The sequence below is a fragment of the Podarcis raffonei genome, chromosome 14 (genome assembly GCF_027172205.1).
Source record: "Podarcis raffonei isolate rPodRaf1 chromosome 14, rPodRaf1.pri, whole genome shotgun sequence".
Taxonomy (NCBI): domain Eukaryota; kingdom Metazoa; phylum Chordata; class Lepidosauria; order Squamata; family Lacertidae; genus Podarcis; species Podarcis raffonei.
The window spans coordinates 26165284-26190133 of record NC_070615.1 but is presented as its reverse complement, the minus strand read 5'-3'; the positions used below and the strand labels follow the sequence as shown (position 1 = coordinate 26190133).

At 44.0% G+C, this 24850-nt stretch overlaps 1 protein-coding gene across 8 annotated transcripts in view; it reads right to left on the bottom strand.

The window, feature by feature from the left end:
- Window positions 1–10102: 10102 nt before the first annotated feature.
- The window catches only part of MAP2K5 (mitogen-activated protein kinase kinase 5), a 125623-nt gene continuing 110875 nt past the window's right edge, over window positions 10103–24850 (bottom strand). For 7 of the 8 annotated variants that reach the window (XM_053366219.1, XM_053366220.1, XM_053366224.1 and 4 more), the window contains one exon: window positions 10103–10268. In XM_053366219.1, coding sequence (XP_053222194.1) covers window positions 10149–10268 — 120 coding nt within the window. In that variant the 3' untranslated portion in view covers window positions 10103–10148. Of the gene's footprint in view, window positions 10269–17402; window positions 17631–24850 lie in introns of all 8 variants that reach the window. The other variant, XR_008327616.1, reaches the window with a different exon arrangement.

Sequence of the window (24850 nt, the reverse complement as noted above, 5' to 3'; positions counted from 1 at the left end):
GTTCCTGGAGGGGCTCGCAGGCGGGAGATTGCCCCATAAATCACCGCGGTCTAATTCAGTGGAAGTTTAATAAACGCCTCCTATTGGAAACGAATGTCCCCCATTTAACAGTTGTATCAGCACCATATAAAACCATGACCCCAATAAATTTCATTTTAGCGGCAGATCAATCCCAGCCCTCTCGCTATCGATCCGTGCGGGGGCCTCGCTCCGCCGCAGCAGCCCGCCTGCCGGTGCCATTTTCGGGTGGGAGGGTGGCGAATAGCCTTTCGATTAGACTCTTTATTAGGAAAAGATTGCTCCGAGAAGGCCTGAAAATTAAACGGTGACATTTTAATTACTGGACATTGATAAAAGAATCCGGGTAATGGCTCTTTACAGCCTTGGCACACCCGGACGGGCCTGATGGAGTAATCAACCTGGACGGGGCGGGCAGAGGTCAGAGGCGCCGCCAACAGAGAGAAGCGACCCCCGGGGCAGGCGGGAGAAGAAAGAGAGCCTCTCCCCACCGCCAGGAATAGGCAAAGGACTGAAGGAACCGGCACCCTCTGCCTTGATAGTTGGCTCCTCAGGTCAGGGGACCTTCAGCACCTCGGAGAGCGACGTGGAGGCAGATGCGGGCGGGTTAGGGAGCCTTCAGTACCCTGGAGAGCGACGCGGGAATCCGACGGCCAGTTGCCCCGCCAAGATCCATTGATTGCGGTATTTGTACCCACCCCTACTCAGCACAGCCCTTGGTGTTTGTCCAGTATGACGCTCAGGGCGGAGGGCCCAGAGACATGGTCCCAGGCCGCAGGTAGTGTCGCCTGGTTCCAGTCAAGGCCGTTTAGGAATGGGGCAAGTGCAAGTCTAGGCACGCCCACTCATCCAACAGCACTTAGACGTATCCCCCTCCCACCCAAGGTTATCGCGGGCCGGAGAACATATTGCAAAGGCTCTGGCTTAGAAAGAGCGGGTTTCCGGGTTTCCACTTGGGCAAAGCATCCCTTTTTTCAAATTCACACATGAAAGCCGCGCCAAAGACTCAGGGCCCGTCCCCCAAAGCAGCTTACTGAGGGGCGGGGGACGAGTCTGCCCCTGCCTCTCTCCCGGCTCAGTAGGAGAGACTGGTAAGTGACGGTTGCCAAATGAAATTTACACGATCAATAGACAAGACTTTATTGATTAGGTTTAAGCAGCGCCTTCTCCTGCTGCCGGCCGAACATGAGCTAAAAAGGCACAATTAACGCTTTAGTTGGCCCTCCTTCTCTCCCCGCAACCCCGCCCGCTCCCTCCCACTTTCCACACGCTGGGAGAGACGGAGGTGCTTGAGTGATCAGGCCCTTGGGAAAAGAAAAAGCCTTGGAGAAGTGGATAAAAAAAGAGGCGGGTGGGGGGCTGAAAGCTTTTCCAGCACAGCATGCAGCGGCGGGAATCGCTTGCTGGATCGTTGGTTCACACAACCAAACACGTACACGCAGGCAAAAACAGAGGCAGCCTTCCACTCACCTGTCTTTAGAGTCGTCTCATCTGTTGGCTATGCATTTCTCTCTTGGCCAGAATGTGTGGTGGATCAGCTGTGGAGGAACACCCCCCCCTCAACACACACACACACACACACACACACACACACACACACACTAAAAACCCTAGCCTAGACATTCATTTTCCATTAAAAATCTCTTGGGCTGACCAGTCACTTATAAACCTTGAACTTTCTTTCCAGGATTCCAGCTCAGAGCAGCTGCGCCAGTGAAAAAAACAGGGATGAGCTGCACAGGTTTGTTCTGCAATAGGCAGGAAGGCTCAGTCCATAAATCCTGTCTTTAGCCTGCACTTGTAGTTTATGGGCCTACCCTTTAGTGAAGGTAAAGTCCCCAGTCAGTACAAATCTTCAGCAATTGTACAGCCAGAGTCCCACTCCTATAAAAATGACACCAGGATCCTGGACAACTCTGCTGATAAAAGAAAAAAACCAAATCAACCTAAAGCACAATTATTGTAGAAGTTTCCCCATCAGAAAGTTAGACCAAAGTGTATTGCCACAAGGGCAGCAGGCTCAGAACCTAATCTGGAGCTGGACTGGCTAAGTGACAATCCTGGAATTTGTTTCCCTCCCCACCCCACCCTTGGATTAGGTAACAACTGCAGTACAATTTATATAGCACTTTGAACACTTTGAATCATAGAATTGCAGAGTTGGTAGGGACCCAAAGGGTTCTCTATTCCAACTCCCGGAAAAGCTGGAACAACAACTAAAGAATAACCACTTTGAGGGTTTTTACAACCAAGCAGTATATAAATTTTATGAAACAAGCAAGCAAGCAAACCCCTGACAGTTGGCCATCTAACCTCTGTTTAAAAACCTCAGATGAAGGAGAGTCCATTATCCTCCAATATTTACAATAAACAATATTTATATTTTATTTCAGCAAACCTTACAACAATCCTGAAAGTTACGCCATTAACCTCACTCTCGTATTGTAGTTTGGGGGTTCACAGGTTTGAGTGTAAAGCTGAAAGCCACCCTGTGTGTTTATAGCAGAGGTCAGCTTTGGAGCAGGCATTTCCTGATTCACAGTGCAGCCTCTAAGCCAGGGCAGTCCAACTTCTCATCGCAGGCGGGCTGCAAGAGTACTTTGACACAGAACCCCAGGCAACACACAGAACTGAATTTCCACATCATACATTAAAATGTTTGCAATATATTTAATATTAATATATTCAATTAAATATATGTAATTAAACAAACAATTAATAGATTAAAGAATCTAATTACTAAACAAATTTAATGTACAAACAAATGTATGTACTTTCATTAACAACACATGACACAATTTTTTAAAGAAAAGGCTTTAAGATGTTTTTTTCTTGAAGGTTGCTGAGAGGAGCTAAAAAGGACCTTGCGGACCACCCTGTTCAAATCCATTGTGCTCCACTAACTCTCTCATGACAATGTAAATGGGAGTACCTCTGTGCAAGTGCAGAATGCTTCTCTCTCTACACTACAAAGAAACCATAACCAGCTCTATTGAAACTAGAACTAGGGAGCTGAGCTCCCATGTCCAAGTCTCAGCCTCTGTATGTCTTGTATTAGGTATAGCTCAGACCTGCATGATGTATACTCACCCAAATTCCATCTACGCTGCAGAGTATTAATAGGATCAGCACTGCAGGAGCAGCATTAGCTTCCAACAGGAACCATTCATGACAGTCACACTAGAATATAATTTGCAGAAAAGCAATAACAAATTAGGGAATCCCAATCCAAGGACCAGCTAGGATGATCCTGTATCAGAAAGCATCTACCTCCTTCCCAAAGATAAACTTATGCAGGATGTTCAAAGATCTGTGTCTGGCTGGCCTAGGACAGGCCTGAATAATTAGGTTAAACCACAGAGCCTAGGACTTGCCGATCAGAAGGTTGGCGGTTCGAATCCCCATGACGGGGTGAGCTCCCGTTGCTCAGTCCCTGCTCCTGCCAACCTAGCAGTTCAAAAGCACGTCAAAGTGCAAGTAGATAAATAGGTACTGCTCCGGCGGGAAGGTAAACGGCATTTCCATGCGCTGCTCTGGTTCGCCAGAAGCGGCTTAGTCATGCTGGCCACATGACCCGGAAGCTGTCTGTGGACAAATGCCAGCTCCCTCGGCCAGTAAAGCGAGATGAGTGCCGCAACCTCAGAGTCGGTCATGACTGGACCTAATGGTCAGGGGTCCCTTTACCTTTACTTTACTTGCTGAGATACTGCAATGTTTATTTATTTATTTTTAAAAAGATATTTTAATCAAAAATTGCATTTCTTAATAAACTTAGTTCAACTTTGCAGGTTAGTTAGGTAAAGGTAAAGGTACCCCTGCCCATGCGGACCAGTCTTGATAGACTCTGGGGTTGTGCGCCCATCTCACTCAAGAGGCCGGGGGCCAGCGCTGTTCGCAGCGTGACAAAGCTGCATCTGGCAAGCCAGCGCAGCACACAGAATGCCGTTTACCTTCCCGCTGGTAGGCGGTCCCTATTTATCTACTTACACCCGGGGGTGCTTTCGAACTGCTAGGTTGGCAGGCGCTGGGACCGAGCAGCGGGAGCGCACCCCGCCGCGGGGATTCGAACCGCCGACCTTTCGATCGGCAAGCCCTAGGCGCTGAGGCTTTTACCCACAGCGCCACCCGCGTCCCCTGCAGGTTAGTTAAAACAAAACAAAACAACTATACCCAAATAATATTTTGCCAATCTGTACATCCACACACAGTGAGGTCAATGGTGGGGTATGGCTAGTATCTGATAAACAAAAATGTTAATGGTCAGTGGCAAATTGCAAACTGACATTTTTTTTTAAATTGGCAAAATAGCTTTGGGGTTTAAAAGTGCTACTCATAATCTTCCATTCCCTTTGAACCGAGTTAACATTCCAAAGCTGTAGCTAAATGAACACACAGAGATACAGGATCTAAATCACTAGACACAATTGTGTGAGGATATCATTTCTAAGCAGAAAGATAACATAACATTCATTTCATTTAAAAGGAAAATGTCATGCTCTGAGAACTTTGCACATTCTGTCACTGAGCGAGGACAAACCAGCTGAAACTTAACTCAGGCAAAAGGGATTTCCTGCTGGTGAGTGGGATGTCCCAACAACAGTTGGGTTCCACAGCCTTTTCTGTGTGGAGCTGTACTCTCCTTGATCATATGCTCTTGCTAGATGTGCAGGCAGCACTGTTGGTGAGAGGTGCCTTTTCTTCTGTTTCGGCTGGCCCATCAAGTACAATTCTGCCTGACAAAATTGGACTTTGCCTTGGTCATTCACAACCTATTGACTGCCAGATTAGATCACTGCCACACACACTCTCTGGGGTTGTTTTTGAGAAGCCACTGGAAACTGCTTCTAGCAGCAAATGCTGTAGCTGAGATGTTTTTCATTCTATCATCGCACAAATTTTGTGTGTTCTGCCTGTTATGAGTTTGTGAGTGCCAGACTCCCCATAATTCCTGGGTCCAGTTGGTGTTAGAATTTAATGAAGGCTTGAGGAGTTAAACTGGATGCCAGACTCTTAAACTCTGGACCCAGCTCCCCGTGTTCAGACAATGGCCTGGGAGATGGGCCATTAAGAGAACAAATGAAAGGTAATGGGCTATTAAGAAAGCAAAGGCTCTGTGTCGGATGGCAAATGGGTGGGGGTAAGTTGGTTAGAGTCAGAGTTAGTTAGATGACAAAGCTAGAGTCTGAATTAGAGTTGAGGGTTGGCTGTGATGTGACCTAGAGACTGGTGAGGACAGCAAGCTAAAAAGCCAGAGAAGCAGAGCATGATGTTTGATGCCTGAGTCATCGTAGGCTCAGGTTGTATATATGTTTAAATAAACCATAAAGACACCACAGTCTCCATTGTGCCTCATTTCCAAAAGAAAACAGAGACCCCGGTAAGTGCTTGGAATTTCTGAAATCTCCTACCACTCGAAGGTTTAGCCCTAAAGCAATGCAAGCAAGCAAGCAAGCAAGCAAATAAATAAATAAATAAATCCCTTATGCAGGGTAGATTTGTGTGATATTGTGTATAGAGAGACTCTTACAAGTCAAGTGTACTGAACGTGTGCAGCTTTTGGAGCTAATGCTATACAAAATACTCAAGACTAGCAAATGAACAAAAGCAGAAAACCCACCCCACACTAAATAATTCTGAATATCAAGTGATAACTGTAATCATGACACAGTGGATGTAATGTGTAAGTTGATCCTAAGGAGGAGGATTTTGCTCCAGCTGAAATAACTTGGGTCTTTTTTGGTGGCTTTTAAAACAAAAAACAACAGTTTGATCTTTTCCATGAATTGTTTTCTCTGCCAATAAATCTGCACACCAAGAGAGCTTTTTCAAAGTACTGCTGAGGAAAGGAAGAATGACACTTTGCCGGCACCCTGCTCTGAAAAACAACAAGGCCAAATTGCAGACATTTGGGTCTTCAGGGAAGACAGAGCATATCTATCTATCATCTATCTATCTATCATCTATCTATCTATCTCCCAGAATGTCTTTCTTGGGAGTACATTTTTAGAAACAGCCACACTTCAACTAATTTGGATTGTGGATAAAAATTCCCCTGGTGACTCCAATCCAAAATGTGCTTTACTTATGAGCCACTAACATCCCACTTCTGTGCAAGCTGCATATGAGATTGCCTTTCCAAGATTAGAAAGAAACAGAAGGGTGCATTAATTCCCTTCCCCCTGCACAATTTAGTGAGAAGTGTGGGTTCTAGTCCACATTAGTGATACTCAGTACCAGATCTGGGCACAGTAGAAAATGCCTTCATCTCCTGCCAGCTTCCTCTTGGAATGCAAAAGAGTTGAAGGCAACAGCTATTTGGGGCATTGATCTAAGATGGGTGCAGGACTGATAAAGCAATACATGATGTGGTAGAAAACCTCACCATACGTACATATGTAACAAGAACGGTTGAGCAAACTACTTTTGCTCAAAATAAAAAACCCACATTATCAGCCATTTTGATCTGCTGAAATTTATTGATACTTAACAGGGGATGCCATTCCGGGTTTTGTTGTGGGTTGGAAAAAGGTTTCAGTGGAGAGTAAATTCACAGCATGGTACAAAGGACTGCTCTTGGGATATATTAGGAAATGACCAAAAAGGAGAAAGTATGATTGAAGAGCATTTGTTGCGGTTACTTGTGGATCCCATACTAGTCAAGAGTTTTGGGTACTCCTGAGGAACGACCCCAAGTGAACAAATGAATAGAGATGTCTGATCCCTTTTGTAACAGGCGTCCTTAAAAGCCAATGGGATATCTAAGAAGGATGGGAGGGATTGTTTTTGTCTATGAGTACTATGGAAGGAAAACACAGATAATGGAGCACTCTGAGCTTTTCAGGAATTGTGATTTGGCCACTGTTGAAGACAGCTGAAACCAAGGCCCAGTGAAGGTTGGAAAGATCTCCCACCAATAATTGCACTTGATGTATTGTCAAATTTCAACTCACCCCTTGCAGGTACAGACACATAATGGAATACTCATTTAAAACAAATATTTGGGGGTCTCCTTCTTCCATTCCCCAGCAACTATTAAACATTTTCATCTTTCATGTGAAGCACTTGAGAATTATGGCTTGTTTACACACTACACCAACTACATGGAAACTGCTGGGAAATGATCTCTTAGTGGTGGCTCACCGTATAAAGCCTTGACACATGTGTCTCCCAAAGTGCCAAGTTTCTTTCTGCCTCCACCAGGAACGTGCAAAGAATTAGGAAGATATCTGAGGACAGGTACTACCCCAGGTATAGACAGTTCAATCCTATGTGAGCTGAGCTCAAGTTCTGTTTCATCAGATTGTGTGTTTTATCCTGAAACATCCAAGCATTTCAGCATCTTCATGACAACACAAGGCCACCGAAAGCTAATTTCCTCTACTTTGTTGTCCTTTTCTTTGAGTAGATTTAATAGCAGAACAAAGTTAAATAGGAGTCTTGAAGCATTTAGCTCTAGTGACCTTAAGTAGCTCATGTGATACATGGAGAAACATGAATGAAACCAAATTTGACAGTGTACATATAGCACTTCTGGGGTACAAGGGAAAATGGTTCTATGTGCAGAGGCTGTTGACACAGCTCACCATACTTCCACTCTCTTCCACGTTACCCAAGGAGGGGCCAGAGAATGGTCCAAAGGCACATGTAACAGTTGCACTACTGAAAGCTAAATGAAAGAAGTCTGCTGGTTTCATAAGCTGTCTGGATGAGAGATTGCCTGGGAACCCTAAGCAAGGTGCTCCGAGCTCTTTGGGGAAAGAGCTGGGTGTAATAAATGAGTTGAGATTCACGTCCATTCCATTCATTGTTATCTCTACACTATTCTGCCAATGGAGATGTATGATGTGGCCCTTATTCTGTAGTCCTTTTTTTTTTGCGGGTGGGTATGTGGGTGTTAATAGAGGGCCAATTCACAAACAAAATTGGCATGACATAAATGTAGGTCAAACAGATCCATGTGATCCTCAGTAATTGTGTGTCCATAGATGTAATTGTTCTGTGTACATGCAGGTAGATTTTACACATTTATAAAAAGGGTTAACGCAAGCTAGATGAAGGGATGGTTGAGCAAATGGCTAATTAATTACTATGAATTATGGTCAAGTCCAAAAGCTCATTTTTAACCATGCCACCACCTTGTCTCTAGAATTGCTAATTGAGACATTTAGAACCCACACTCTTCATCACTTGCAACAAGCCTAGACCATCTATTTGCATCCTTTATCAGTCTCTGATGTATGGGCTGATAAATGGAAACCAGTGGGTCAAAACGGCATGACCCTTTGGGCTAAAGATAACGATCTTTCTCATATATATTTGTGTAAATGAAGGCAAAATTTTAATTTTAACACAAACACCTTTTATACAGGGGAGGTATATGCAAAAAATATATATGCTAGGAAATAAATAAATGAAAGAACTGCCTCAGCTCAGTTGGCTCAAAGGAAAGAAATTTGTCTCACTTTTAGCAAAAAGCACCTGCAGCTACCGGTCACATCGAGTCATTCATTGTACTGTTATCTGCCAGAGAGGTTGTGACATTGGAGCAATTAAGACAAACTTTAGTCTATAAGTTCATGCCTGCAATCTCTATCCTTCACCTGAAGATTGATGATCCCTCCAAGGAAGGAAGCAAAGTATTTTCCAGTCTACCTCTGAAGTAATGGTTAGGATTTGTAATTGTTCAGCAGAAATTCCTCACTACAAGGGACCGGTGTACTCCCAAGCTTTTTTTTTAATGATCCTCTTCAGGTTTTTAGGTGACGGTGCATCAGAAATAGCCACCTCAGTGTAAATACTTTTGTTGGCTATCATACAGTCTTCCAAGTCACTGGACTTTTGAGAAATCTCCCAAAGAATTTCCAAAAAACAACAACACAAGCCTGACAAATAAACGAATTATAAGACTTTAAACATACATTTTAAATTAAAACACTGGTCTACTAAAACAGCCTCAAAATTAGAAAACAAATCTGGGCAACAAAAGTGGAAAAGTCGGCCCAAGACATTTTGGCAATTGGGAAGAATCATAAAATGGTGGGCACCTCCCCCCCCACCCTGGGCCAGTGAAGATCTACATCAGGAGCAATGGGGTAACAAAGTTCTACATCAGGAACAAGGGGGAGTGAAGATCTAGGTTGAGAACAAGGGAGGGAATCAAATCAACCTTCCCTGATGGTTGAAATGGGAATCAAAGGGCATCATGGGAGGAAAAGGGACTCACTCTGAATCATGCTGGTGAGAGTCTAGGAGACCCCAGAGGGAAGTTCCCATTTCCTCCCTAGGGGTGGGAGGAGACCAGCAATGCCTCCTGTTCACAAAGAAGCCACTGAGGCAGTTGGGGGGGGGGCGCTGCTGAGGAGGTGGAAGATCTACCTTCCAATGAGCGTGCCACAGGCGACGCTGCTATTGCAGCTACATTCCTTAAAGGTATAATCTGCTGGCCCTACGGATGCTGCTGCCCAAGGCATTTGCCTCACCTTCCCTCATGGGTGAATGAATTCATATATCCACATGCACCAGGATGGACAATGTGGGAATGGAGACCTTTGGTTGTGTTCCTACCGGTAAAGCCAAGTAAATTCCAACCTCCATTATATTATCCCACTAAAGAGGACGCATTGCACAATGCCCTCATTTCCCTGTATTGAGAGCTGCTCTTGGGGTTGCTTTGATGAACAGCGCACACTTCTCTAATGAGTACAAATTTAGCACACATCCTGTGACTGATATTGGTTAGACTTTTTATTCTTCCAACATAATTATATCCCCTGCCTGGTCCATTTCAACTCATTTTTGGTGTTAAAAATAAAAAGACTAAAGGAGATATGATTGAGTCCACAGGACAGTTAAATTCATGCCCATCAATTCATCCACACCACCCATGGACTTCTTTTAAGCTAGTAAAAGATGTATAAAATACTCTGAAGCCAAGAAATATACAGTAAGTTTAATAAAATATATAATATTTTCTTAAAGTTTCAGGAAACAGTGTGATGATAATGGGGGAGGGGAAGGTACTTCTTGAATAAAAAAGTCACCATGCCTTCATCAAAGTCTCCTGCCAAAGCATAAAAAACTTTGGATGACACCAGAGTCTCTGTCCTTTAGACATTCGGCATCCCTTTGGCTCACTGAGATCCCTGCTGCTGCTGCTGCTGTTGTGAACGCCTCTCCTCTAACATCCGGCAGACCCACATGGAGACGACCTCAGCATTCCCGTCATTGTACTGGACGATGAAGAGGTGGCCCTGAAAAGAAGCAGAGATGGACTCAACCAACAGAATCAAGCATCTAAGAACACAAGAAGAGCCCTGCAGCTGGATTGAGCCAATGGCCTACCTAGTCCAGCATCCTATTCTCGCAGTGGCTAACCAGATGCCCAAAAGGAGGACCTGAGTGACAAGACAGGACTCTCCCTACTTGTGATTCCAGCAACTAGCACTGAATGAATGTACGAAACACACAAGGATCTCCAGGTATTGCTACTCAAGATCTGATTTAACTGGAGGGTTTCTGGACTGAATCAGGGGCCTTCTGATTGCAAGGCTGGTATTCTACCCCCACCCAAACTATGGCCCCTGATGTTTTTCTTTTCCATGGAGAACATTGTTTTAAAGTTTTTTTTTAAAAAAATCTATAAATCAGTGTCTTTCTTTTGTAAAGGTCCAATCTGAAAAGGAGAGAAAAACATTACAGGGGAAAAAATGCTGGGCTTGTTTTCCAGTCCAGTCGAAGGGCAGAAGGCAAACACACACCTTTCCCAGGTGTTTATTACCATCCTGTATTTTTGCTTTAGGCATTACCAGATTGCTGCCACAGCTTCCCAATATTAATTTAGATTACATCTTCTCCTCAACATGACTAAGATGATCAGACTGGGAATTATTGAGATGGGCTGTGGCAGGGACAGAAAAAGGAGACCATTGAGGCATATGGCTGAGTGCGGAAGTTCCCTCTCCTCTTTCCTGGGAGCTCCCTGCAGCCCCCATGGACTGTCTAAGAATGCAACAGTTATGCTTTTCAGTTAGTTACTATGAGGGAAGGCACTTGTTTTACAGAAAGGAACACAGCTCTTGAGAGCTTTGCAGGAGCTACCAGATCCTGCATTCTGCGCTCTGTTCAACAGCTGCACTGATGTGAGCTTTATGATGGATGAAGTAATTAGAAAGAAGGGTGTGCAACTGAACATGTGCAGAATGCCTCCCTTTGAGGCATTTCCCTGCTTTGAGATTAGGGGCCAGAAGCCTTGAAACCTCCTTTTTCAAAAGTCACCCACTGGCACAAAGCTCCAGCCTCACACAATTAACACAAAAGCAAAGAATGACAAAGGGAAAACTCAAGTTGACGCTGTACTCTGGAATAATTGCACAAACTTCATCAATGGTTGAAGGGAGATGTTGAAACTTTGCTTCTTAATAGCCATAGCCAGCTGCAACAAATACAGTGGTACCTCTGGTTACAAATGCTTCTGGTTATGAATGCTTCAGGTTACGAGCTCTGCTAACCTCGAAGTAGCTGTTCCTGGTTGTGAACTTTGCCCCAGGATGCAAATGGAAATTGCGTGCCGGAGGCACGCATGCAGCAGAAGGCCCCATTAGTGAAAGCGCGCCTCAGGATAAGAACGGTTTCAGCTTAAGAAAGGACCTCCGGAATGCATTAAGTTTGTACCAGAGGTAACACTGTAAATTGGTGCAGGCAGAGAAACCCTTCAGGAGAACATGGAAATATAATCATCAAAAGGGTGGTGATGATGCAATAAGCAAAACACAGCTGAAGATGGAAGTGGGACAAATGGATGGTTGTGGATGGTACAAAGACACCAAAGTATTTTTAGGTCCGTTCTAAATTTGCACCATTTCTGCAATATGAATCTTTCTATGAAACAGATTTGCCGCTTTTCCATCGCCCAGTCACCACCATCCTAGGAATTGCATGCTCCTCCCCTTTTGACTGACAGCGATGCGAACATCTTTCCTCCCCTGTACACATTGACTTCCTCTTTCCTCATATTCCCTTAATTGCTGCTAAACACAGTAAGATGTGACTACAGGAATTAGGAAGTGGAAATTTGAACATTTGCATTATTTTTCAGATTGTCTAACTTGGGCATTTATCAGTGCCAAAACTTGCTCCTCCTCCAATAACTTCCTGGTCAAGCCTGGTGCTTAGTCTTCCAGTATCCAAGTGCCTTACAGTAATTACTCTCACTGACTTCACAGAATGCCATGAGGTTAAATTCACTTAAGTGTTTGTAAAACTCTTGGAGATCCCTGGAGGATAGGAACAAATGTCCTTATTCACAATAAAACCTACAATTACCTGCCTGGCCTTTTAAATAAGTCAGCCACAAACAAAACTGGCAAACGAGGAAGGTCAAGGAAGAATTGAGAGGGAAACAAATCAAGATCCCAGAGACAAAAAGAGAGAGAGCACACGCACACTGGGCCAGTAAAACCAGCCATTAAACAAAGTCAGACAGTTTCTACCATGAATCTCCTTTACAGCGGAGAAGCTCCCTGCTGTGGAAAAAACCCATCTCACACCAGTTGAAAAAAGAAACTTGCCTTGCTCAGGATTAGCCACAGCAAGAGAGACAGCAAGGAAATCTGGAAACAAAATGGTGTCTGGGAGCTCTAGGCATGCCATTGCTGTGTGGAAGAATGGAAGAGGCACTGGACTGCAGGAGTTAACCTGAAAGGCAGGAGGGCCAGGGCTTAAGCTCATTTCACACCCTGTTGCAAACTCAGTTCCTAGGAGGGAGGTGCAGAGAAAGGGTGGAGACCTGCTGCTTTTGTGGAACAAGCTCTGCTCAGTACCGTATTGGCCTAAATATAAGCCACACTTCTTTTCCAAATTCCGTGAAAAGTTAAAGCGCGACTTAAATTCGCGACCTTACAAAATTTGGCTTTTACAATATCGCTGCTGAAACAGACACACAGTAAAACGGAATGGGTGTGAGTGCCTGCAGAATTTTAAGGGAGCGGCTTATATTTGGGTATTGTCTTTTCTCCCCCCCCCAAATTTTAAAGGTGTGGCTTATATTCAGGCCTATATGGTAATTGTTTTTGGGTGGTGGTGGGGAATAGCTTCAAAAACAAGCTTTCACTTACTGTTAATGCCACCCCAATCTATAGAAACTTCCCATGGGGAAGGGTCTGAGCACGGTGATAAAAAATGCAGAAGGTCCCTGGTTTAATCCCCGATACCTCCAGTTAAGAAAGGATCATGGGAGCAGGCAATAGGAAAGACCTGAAGAGCTAACGCCAATCAGAGTTGACCACAATGGGCTGCATTAGGTGAAACAGCCTGGTCTAATATATGGTAGCTTCCCACATTCCTTTGGAGGTGAGCTATAGCTCAGGGGTGGAGGACATGCTTTGCATCCAGAAGATCCCAGGCTTTATCCTTGGCATTTTCAGGTAGGGCTGGGGAAAGCTCCTCCACTGAAACTCTGGACAACTACTGCAGTGTAGATCAAGGGTTTCCAAACACAAGCCACCAATGGTTCATTGTGTGGATCTGTGCTTGAAGATGGGAGATGGCACATCCATCACACTGAATATTCACATTGATAATTGATAGTATTTTATTGCTTCTTTTCTTTCTTATATTGTATTTAATTGTAATTCCATTGAATTTGAATTGTAATACAACGCCTACGACAGGCAGAAAAATCATTAAATAGTCTGCCAAGACCACCAGCAATTTTCAAGTGGTTTATTGAGGGGTGACAGGGGTTTGGAAACCACTGGTACACACAATACTGAGTTAGATGGACCAATGCTCTGTATATACAAACCCAACTCTCATTTTCAGAACTGTTAGATCCGGTCTCACACTCCTGGGTATAAACAAAGGTTAGACGGCACTGGTAGTAACATGGAAACAGGTGTTGTTGCCAATAATAATAATAATAATAAAGATACATTCCTAACCACAAATTTGAAGCTGATGTAGAAGCAATAGAGAGAATGATAACACAAGATGAATTCAGCAGCATTTGTAAAACTGTAGATCTGGAGGGATTTGTAGGGTTTTTGGGGACATCATAAAGTTTTGCATGCCAGAGTGGTCCTAGACACAAGGAAGAGTCTTTTTCCAAGTGGGGAGAGTCATTGAAAGCAACAGCAGAGGTCGGAGGTAAGGATGCTAGGAAGGCAGAAAGAAAAAGGCAGACCAAAACACTTGCTTCAGTGTTTTCCCCCCTGTTGAATGGATTCCACTGAGGCGGAAGACGAGGGAGACGGTAGGAGGTAACCAGAGATACAGCTAGAGGGGGGAGTGAAGTGGGGGGTGGGGGAAGAAGCAAGCCAACTACATCAGAAATGGAGCTGGCAGTTTGTGCAGGTATAATGAAGTTCCAGGCTGTTAGAAAGAGACAGAACCCATTTGTTAACCAGACATCTCATTCCTAAGGAAAGAAGAAACAAATACACAAGGCACACAGAAGCAGGGAAGGACATAATGGGAAAAAGGGAGGAGGAAAGATGTGCATTCCAACAGGATTTTGCTCCTTGCGCATTTCAGCAACAAATGAAGGTTGCTGGCATCAATGGGATCCACTTTATCCTTGAGCAATATTGGTCCAAAACCAGATGGCAGTAAACCTTTGGTACTTAAATATCCCTCTATTGACTCCCTTCATTTTGCAAGGTAATGTTGCAGAAATGTAAATGCACAGAAGCTTGAAATGTGTTTTCTCTTGCAGCAAACACTTCCTCAGACAAGAGGTGACCTTGAATTATCGGCTTGGCGTGGGGTCAAGACCCATCAGTCTCTGGAGCTGGATTCAGAGCAGCCTTCCTCAGGAGGATGAGGATCCTCACCGCAAGCCCTGTTACCTAAAGTGCTACCAGGACCATTTTGCCTTGCTTAACCCCAAGTGTTCCTGCTAGTGCCTTGATTCCCAACACTTTGCTCTGCGTGTGGCTGAGCAAAGTGGAAGGCTTATTAGGCAGCACAACAGAAGGAATATGGTGTAACCAGCTGTCCTCTTCTATTGGGCTCAGGCTTCTCCTGAGTAGCTCCCCATTTCAGAAGCTTGCCCTCTGAAATGAAAACAGTGAGGGAGCAGAGCTAGGGTGCCCATCCCTGTGACCTCCTTTGCATGTTAAGAAAAGCTTATTTCAAAAACCTGTAGAGGCTTGGGATGGTTCAAGGAGAACCCTAGTTTCTTGCTTGGGGAACCACACCATGCAGGGTTCAAGGGGACCCTATGAAATCTTGTACGCTTACGGTTCCCCATCACAGCTTTTTCTCTTGTTTCTGGGTAGCCAGAAGCATCCATTTGTCCAATAGCTACCAACAATTCATTTTGGTGAAGCTTTTTCTCAGGTGCTCACAGTGACTTGGGGGGTAGAATTAGGGTTGAATGCCAAGAATACTCTCAGAGAGTATTCTTGACATTCAACCCTTATTCTACCCCCCCCCCCCAAGGTCACTGTGAGCTTCTCCTCCTTCTCCCTGGTTTGAAACAGGTAACTCTCAATTTCGTTTTCCTAATCTTCTTCTCCTAGCCCTCCACTCTACTTTCATATGGCCCAAATCCATGCCATTTACATTTTGAGCTTGCCCTGTTGCCTCTAGTGCAGCCTGCTAGATCTGTCACTCTCTCCTTAATCTTCCCCCAGCTCCATCTTCACAAACCTAGTCAATCTAGCTTACACTAAAGGTGAAGTTCCCACCTGCTAGCACAAAGCCTTCCTTTCCATAACGTTACTCCTGAAGAGAGAACCCCTGAATGCAGAATCTTCAGGAGTTGAAACCCACTGATCTCTGGAAGCTGCTGGTACAACAGGTTGTTTTTTTAAAGTGACTGGTGAGTCAGCTCCCTTGCTGTTCAGTACTCTGGTCCCAACCTCCTCTCATCTTGGCTCCTCTTTATGCCTTTGAACTGAGCCACCACTCAGCTCCAGCACTGACAGGGCTGCAACACATGACAGGTAGAAAATATATACAGTGGTACCTCGGGTTACATACACTTCAGGTTACAGACTCTGCTAACCCAGAAATAGTTCCTCGGGTTAAGAACTTTGCTTCGGGATGAGAAGAGAAATCGTGCTCCGTCGGTGCAGCGGCAGCAGGAGGCCCCATTAGCTAAAGTGGTGCTTTGGGTTAAGAACAGTTTCAGGTTAAGAACGGACCTCCAGAATGAATTAAGTACTTAACCCGAGGTACCACTGTATAAAAATTTGGCTTAATTTACAAGGATGGCTCCTCCTCTTCCTGTAACTAAGCTCTGCCCAGATTTCTTGCTGCAAAAGTTCTGAGAAACGGATGAGGAACCTATGGCCCTCCAGATGTTGTTGGACCACAACTCCCCTTGGCCCTGATTGGCGGCTGGGGTTGATGGGACTTGTAGTTGAATAACATATAGAGGGTCACAGGTTAGCCATTCCTGTTCTGTTGTACCATCACCTGATCCAAATCAAGAAAACAGTGTTGGGTGGAATATAACTCCTAGCACCAAGAGGAGTAACACCATCTACACAGGTTGTGTGCTAACATTAGTTCCAGGACAACAGGGAGATGAAGGAAGAAAGGATGCTATACAGCTAAAAACTTAAATATTTGTTAAGAAATATGTGTCCCATCTTGTTTCCATTCTCCTTGGCCACTAAGTTCTTACACATAGAAAATGGGCACACTCACTACACTGAGAACAAGGTAGCAACACACACTGATTATTCTGCCAGCCACATTCAAGTAGATAAAAATATTGCAATTTCTCCCCTAAAAAATTTCTTCTAGTTTACCCTGGGATCAAAGCCTAGACAGAGTGATGGCCCAAACACCTCATTTAGAACAACTTAAAAGACTCTGGGGAAAGTTCTCTCTCTCTCTCTCTCTCTCTCTCTCTCTCTCTCTCTCTCTCTCTGTGTGTGTGTGTGTGGTTAAGAGATTCAGTCCAGGGAAAGGTCAGGTCGGAGAGGCCTGGGGATGGATGTGGGTGAGTGTCAGCCAGCCTAATTTTCTCTGCCAACTCTGAAAATGAGATAAACAATGACAAACCGGGCATTTTAAATGAACTTGTCACATCTCATTTTCTTGAGAAGGGCTGCCTTTTTTTAAGCCACTGGGCTTCTGCAGGAAGATTAACCCTTTCAAAGATGAACACCTATTGATAGATGTGAATGATACAGTTCAAACTATTTGACTTTGTTTAGTAATGACTTCCAAGTAACCCACTACGGACTCTTTGCCTCCTTGGGTTTCTCCCTACCCTTGGGTGTTATACTTCCCCAAGGGAACATCAATGCTTAATTCTCTGCCCTGCCTGTGGATGAACTTTCCCAAACATGAAATATTACCAACAAAGTGACACTGTGTTGCTCCATTTTCTGCCTTCCAGGAGCTGAGAGAGGTCACCTGGAGGCACCCACCTGGCATGGCTTTGGCCCATGGGATAAAACATTTTCATATGCAACAGCTTTTCTTGGCGTCTGGTGTTGGATGAGAGTTGGCTTTATTCAAGGTTGCTGCTGCTGCTTTTATTCTTATTGACAGTTATTCGAAATGCTTTCCTTTCTGTATTTTTGCATTTATTACACTGTAGGTTAGTATCTTTCTTTCTTTTTTGCATCTTCAATATTTTTATAGAAGGGACTAATCTGTGCATGAAATTAAACATTTGGATTAAAACGTGCAAATGCAGCATTTGCTTAATTTGAAACACCAAAGTGTTTATTACATATCATAGCAAATTCAAAGCACCTTTATTAAAACCTGCACGTGTAAAATTGGAGACTTATTACTAAATGGAGGGGAAACCAACCGTGTGCCTACAAAAGAAAGGTCTTCCCTTGATGTTCGTCTTAAAATACCCTTCACATCAGCCAGACCTCAGGGTGAGGTTGGAGTCACCAAAAAGAAGGCCCTGCTTCTAAGCCAAGCAGATTGAACTTCTCTATGTAAGGGAATCTAGAGCAGGGCCCCCCCCATTTCATAAAGGATGTGGGTGCTCATTTAGGGAAATGCATTCCCTTAGCTAGGGTGGAACAAGCTGCTTAAGACTTTAAAAGGTCACAACCAGCATCTTGAACATAGGTCCTGGATTTGGCAACCACTCTGCATTTGTTGCAAGAGGGGGTGCTATACAATCCCACAGTCTTCACACTATCAAAAGCCCGGCTGAGGAGTTCTTGACATTCCCAAAGACACCCAGTGGTGTGCATGGACAATGTGGGCTTTGAAAACAGGACTAACAATTGCCAATAAATGCTGAGCAAAGGCAAAAACTGAGCTGACAATTTACCGATAATATCAGAGCAAAGGGGACAATGGCATTTCCCTTAAATGCAGAAAGCATCTCAATCTAGAACAATAAAATAAAATGGAAGATCCTAACTGTTCTACTTGGAGGCAACCTTATTAGGAAGGATGACGGTGCCCTCAGATGGCACTTCAAGTACAGTTTATTAGTGTGTGATATTAAAAGGGTGTTTTTATTGCATGATATAATGCAATGGGAACATGGGCACTCTGCAGAAAGACCTTGCACTCAGAAGTGTAATGAACCCAGAGCCCGGCAAACATTATACTGTACATTAACCTATCGTTAACGGCACATTAGGGCTGGGGGCACTGCACGCTCGCTGGTCAGGACGCTAGTCAGGACAGCACAGAGGAAAAAGAGAGAGGAAAACACATAGTGCCTGCACAGGAGGAAAGCAAAGAGATAAAATAAATATGGCTACAGGGCCTGATTGGTAAAAAGGTTCTTCTCACAGCTTAGCATGCAATTGTGAGACTTCTCACTGGAAAAAGAAGAAGAACAGAGCAGCTTTATCTGGAGGTATTTAAAAATGAGACTTTAGTGGTTTCTGTGCAATGGTGCAGCGTAAACAGTTTTCATTTAACAAAACATTGCGCTCCCTGGGTCCTCTCTGCCTGAAAGTCACCAGCAAGATTCTTTGGCTTAATCCTGACACATTTTTATCATTACTGTCCTTTCCTGCTAAGCTGCCTATAGCAGTTGGTCTTCATTCTCTCTTGATTAGTTGGTTGAACCTCTTGTGAAAGGGCTTCTGATACAAATCTGAATGTTCACTACGTACATGCAGGAGTAAATTCGGCTACTGCCTTGGAGGCACCTCTGATGGCAGCGACTTTCACCAGCCGATCTGTTGTCAACATCCTGCCGCTACGTCCTCTCCAAACTTCTGTCTCTATGCCTCTGAAATCCTGCTCCATCTGGCTATAGCATGTCCGGACACACTTTGTTCATCAAGCCACTTCTCATCATTCAAGCCCTTCCTCAAAATCCAAAATATTTTTAGCAATTTGTTTCCTGAACCTCACTTTGTCACTGCCCCTAGACTCCCCCCAAACATCTCCATGACTCACTGTCAGTTCCCAGCTGTTCTCTTAATGTGACTGGGGCAGGTCCATCTCACTTCTGCACCTTGCATGCATCTCTATTGCCCAGCTGACATTACACAAAGGTTAAACAGTACCAACGACAGGAGTAAAAGTCAGCGGTATCAGGTACGCAGCCAAGAACAGACTTCAATGATTCTTGGTTCAATGAAGAGGTTTTTTGAAGAGCTTGCCCATGGTAAGAACAAAAGAAGAGCTTTGCTAGATCACACTAATGCCCCATTTAGTCCAGCATCCTATTCTCACAGTAGCCAACCAGATGCCATAATGGGGGACCCACATGCAGGACCCAAGCACAAGAGCCCTCTCCCCTCCTGTGGTTTCCAGCAACTGGTAAGGGTAAAGGTAAAGGGACCCCTGACCATTAGGTCCAGTCGTGGTCGACTCTGGGGTTGCGGCGCTCATCTTGCTTTATTGGCCTAGGGAGCCGGCGTACAGCTTCCGGGTCATGTGGCCAGCAGGGCTAAGCCACTTCTGGCGAACCAGAGCAGCGCACGGAAACACCATTTACCTTCCCGCCAGAGTGGTACCTATTTATCTACTTGCACTTCATGCTTTCGAACTGCTAGGTTGGCAGGAGCAGGGACCGAGCAACGGGAGCTCACCCCGTCGCAGGGATTCGAACCGCCGACCTTCTGATCGGCAAGTCCTAGGCTCTGTGGTTTAACCCACAGCGCCACCCGCTTCTCTTTCCAGCAACTGGTAGTAATGCAGAAAAAGAGTGCATGAGACACAACCCTTTTGTCAATGTGCAAAAAAGTCAAAGTGCAAGCTTTTTGGTTACACAACATTCTTCAGAAGACTGGATGTCTGCCATTTTTCAGACTAATAGGAATGCTCTTAGCAGCCAGAGATCCACCAGCTTCCTTCCACTGCCATTTTAAAATGGTGAAGGTGGCCTCTTGCACAGTTCAGTGCCCTGTCACACACTGTAATTAAAATGTTCATTAGTGTACATGAGAGGCAATAGCTTTGAATTGTACGGAAAGCTCAAGATGAGGCTTCGAGAGTTGCCATTTTAAAATCTCTCCCACAAAATCGCTGCAAACATTAATCATCCCCACACTTCAAATGTTCTGATATCCACCTGGCTACACTATTAAAATAAAACTTGCTGCCCCAGGGAAATCCTACTTATTCTTAATTGTTTTGAGGCTTTGATGGGCTTTTAATCTAAGATTAATTTATGCAATTTTAAATAACTCTTCTTATGATTAATAAGCTTGAAAATTAAAAGGAGTCTAAAGCAATTATAATGAGCATTTGGTCATAACCTCATTAGGAGAAGGAGTGAAGGATACAATGCTGGAATTCTTACAAGATTACAATTTAAGGTTACTTCCGGAGAAGTCAAATACAGCTCTCCAAATTGCAAAGGCAGATTAGGCCAGGTCAGTTGGGGGAAACATTGGCTATCTGGATCACCACACTAATGTTATTGTCTCAGGAGCAGCAGAAGACGAAGCATTTGAGTGAGGGAGAGAATGGATCAGCGCAGACTGGAACACAGCCAAAAACACACACACAAAAAACCATGCTATTTTGGAAGCTGCTTTCTCTGGGCAGTAAAAGCACCAGTTACACTTCATTATTATTTCAAAATTACCAGTGTGTGTTAAGAACTTTGTGTACCAGCACCTCTTCCAGTGAGATAATATCTTGGTGGCTGGATCAGATTAAAAGCCTGTCTAGTCCGGCATCCTGTTCCCACAATGGCCAACCAGTTGCCTCTGGCAAGCAGACAAATGGGTCATGGATGCAGAAACCCAGGGCCCTCTAACTGAATGAGCAGGCAGCAGGGCCCCCAAACACAGTGGAGCTGGCTCACCACATTTTAAGGAACTACACACTTTTATCTAAATCACCAGCCCCTCCAATATTTAAGCCCAGAGTCTAATTGTGCTCCTCTAACATGGGCAGGTCTGCAGAGGTGTCCCCATCTTTCTTCTCTTGCACTTGCTTTAAGAAACACTACCTTTGTGGTGCTGGTTGCCTCACCTTCAATGGAAGGTAAAAAAACAAGGGACTTAAGAGAAGTGAAGCCTGAGCCTGCCTGCCTTCTTTTTCTTTCTTTCTTTAAAATCAATGTTTAATTTAAAAATTAGAAAGTGGAGCAGGCTGCAAACACAGAGGTTGATTGAAGCAAAATTTAAATTCCTGTCAAGCCCATTTAAACACAGGGGCCCTTCATAGCCAATTAGTTGCTCCGTGTGAATGCAGGATAAACTTAGGCCTGGTCACCGTTAGCAGAGAGCAGACCCACTGTGAGGTGCTAGGAAGGGAAAAAATTAACTAAAATCAGGAGTGTATGAAATATTTATCCTCCCAGCTTATCACGATGGGGTTTTGCAAAGTGTAAATGAGACAAAAATCGATTCCTCGTCACCCTCAAATCAATCCCCCCAAATGGGTCGGGGCATCTGTTTCAGCTAAATTTTGTTTACTATGGCAGATTTTGCCTTAATTGTGGTTGTTTATCTCCCGCTGTCCCCGGGGCCCTAATCTCCCGATAACTAATACTTAACACTCATTCCACATCTAAAGCTACTTCGAATCCTCAACAGGTTTCGGAGCTCTTAAAATTATTGAAACTGCGGAGACAGGAGACAGAGTCGCTTTGTGAGAAGGGCATTCTTCTCTACAACCAGCTGGGTCCAATCACCACCAGGGATGGAGACAACAAAGGTGCTAAAAGGCTCTTTCACAATTGCGATTGCGCCACCGGGAATTCAGGGATAAAAATGAGCTTTGATGGAGAACTGGGGGGTGGGGGGAAGAGAAAGAGAGAATCCAAACAAGGTTTGTGGCAGTCTAGCCAAAGAAAGTTACTGTCATAATGAAATGCTGTCAATCACCATGAAAATCCAATTAAGGGCTGTTCGGCATAGGCTCTCTTAAGCAGAAATACTTAAGACGTAATTTCAGCAACTCTACAAATGAGAAAGTGCTTCTGGAGTTATTTAAAAGAAGATCAGGAGCTCCTCCCACAAATCCTGGGCACACACAAACCAGTTTCTCATAGTCCCCTATGAAACAGAAAATGCTTCATAGCCATAGATGCACCCATTTTAGGAACGCTTTAAAGGTGGACCAATCCCATTACTACATCCCTTACAGAGTAAGAGAATCATCCCACAGCCCTAAATTTGCACTCAGGAATATGTTTTCAAAGGCATAGCATTGTACAGACATTTATTTAATATTTATATTACCCAATGAGAAATGTAGACCCATCACGGACAGGGTTTATTTGAACGCAAATAGGAAATGTCCATCTTCGTTCCTCCGCAATTAGAACCTGCCAATTCAATCCATCCTGTTCCAGTTGAATGTTTATTTTTATCTTTTTAGATGTATCATTAAGAGACTTGAAGGCAAACATTGTTCTTCTCACTGGGACTTGCGTAGGAGGAATCCCCCCTGAGGACTTATGTCCTAGATTAACAAGTAAGTGTTGACTTCTCTGTATCAGTTCAAATACTGGCACATGGATCTTCATAAACATTACCAAAGGACACATGGGGAAATGGTGGTGTCCTTCATTCAGGGAAAACAGCTTTCAACTTTCAGTGAATGTGGAAAGCCCTTTCAGACAGTGGGTGGCTTCTGGGAAAAGGGCCTTCTTCGTGGTGTCCCCCTACCATTGAACACTCTCAACCAATAAGCTTGCCTGATGCCTGCCTTACCTTCCTGGTGTCAAGGGAAATACTTTTTTATTTTCACAGACGTTTCAGCAGCTTTACTCCTTGTCAAATTTGTTTTATGCTGCTTTTGTTTAAGTTTTAATGTGGCTGTATTTTTAACTGATTCTTTTGTCTTTCATTATGACACACTGGAATATTTATCTTGAAGGAAAGGGCACAAATAATAAACAATAGAGAAAAAGTAACCTTATCACGTGCTGCAAATAAGTCTATCCTTGAGAGGAATAAATCAGCCTACAGCTTCACTATGCAGGCAATACTAATGCACAATGAAGTGGCTGCACAGCCATGGCTGGGTTTCAGTTGCACAAATCTGATCTCGTAGAGAAGTCCAAAAAGGGACAACAGCAAGTGTGGCTATTTTTCTGTTTTCTTATGTTTTTAGTTCAAGCTGATAACACATGTTTTACTAGCGTAAGCAAATAAAAAACCCTAAAACCAAACAGCAACAACAGCAATGATCGGATCTGAATGTATCATTTGATTAATTATAACATAATTCACAGATTTTAAAAGTTGGGATTTAAGTTTAGTCTTTTCATTCTGGTGGCACTGTGTGATCAGAAATCATTATACACTGGTATGGAGAACACTGTCCTGCCACAAAGACTCTTCTAGCAGTCTGCAGGCCTGTATGAACTCTGAAGGGTTGGGGGAAGAGCTGTTTCTAGCACTCAGTTCCACACCCTAATTCTGCCACATCAGTTAGAAATGTTTACATGCAAAGATGGAACAAGATAGCAAAGGACTCTTTCTCTGACCTAAGGGGTTCCATTGCTGATTCCTGTCACTTGAGGAATTGGCCTTCATAATAATACTAAAACCAGGCTCCTCTGTCCTGTAATTACACCACGGCACCTAGGAGTTGAAAACTATTACTTGCAAGCACTGAACATATTGCAAATTTAGTTACCAACCTTGGTGGTCAGATAATTTATGCAACTACAAAGTTTTAATAGTAGGCAGGGAATACATCACTTCAAGGACTTCCCCTAGTGGTTTTAAAGGGAAGATAACTGCATTTGGGTAGCTTGGGATTCCCACTATATAAAAAGACAGAAGAGGAATATTTTTAAAAATACAGTAAAAAGGAACAAACAACTACCTAGAAATACACAATCTTTCCTGTAACCAAATCTAATCAAAGGCTGCATCTGCAACATTATTGCACAGGGATATCATAGAATTGCAACTATTTCCCAGTGTTTTTGTAAAAACTGGATATATTTTGCAAATCATATAGCTGGATTTAGATACAGCCATTCTATTTTGTTACAGCTTTATTGCTTTGGGATAACAGCCTGTTTTGCTAGGGCGGGGGGCGGGGGCTGGTGTCCAATGAAGCCACCAGTGCAGAAGGAATGCTGGCCCAGTTATACAGGACAATGGATATGAGCCTCCTTTCCTTCTCCACTTGCGTGTAGAATGAGGGTGTTGCTGCCCTGACTAAGTGGTGCTGCAACATTAACAAGTTCACTATGTGATCCCTGACTGCCTGGGATCCTGCAGTGAAGGAGCCTTTTCAAATTAAAAAAACAAGGCACTGAAGCAAATTCAAAGAAACAAGGACTACAATACGTGTGTGTGTGTGTGTGTGTGTGTGTGTGTGTGTGTGTGTGTGAAGAGCGGAATGTAAGGCTTATGAATGCCAATCCTTTCATATCCAACCCCCAAATGGCAACTTCTGCAGGACAAATCAAACCTCATAAAAATTTGGTGCAGCGTTTGTAATCTCATGCACTGATGCT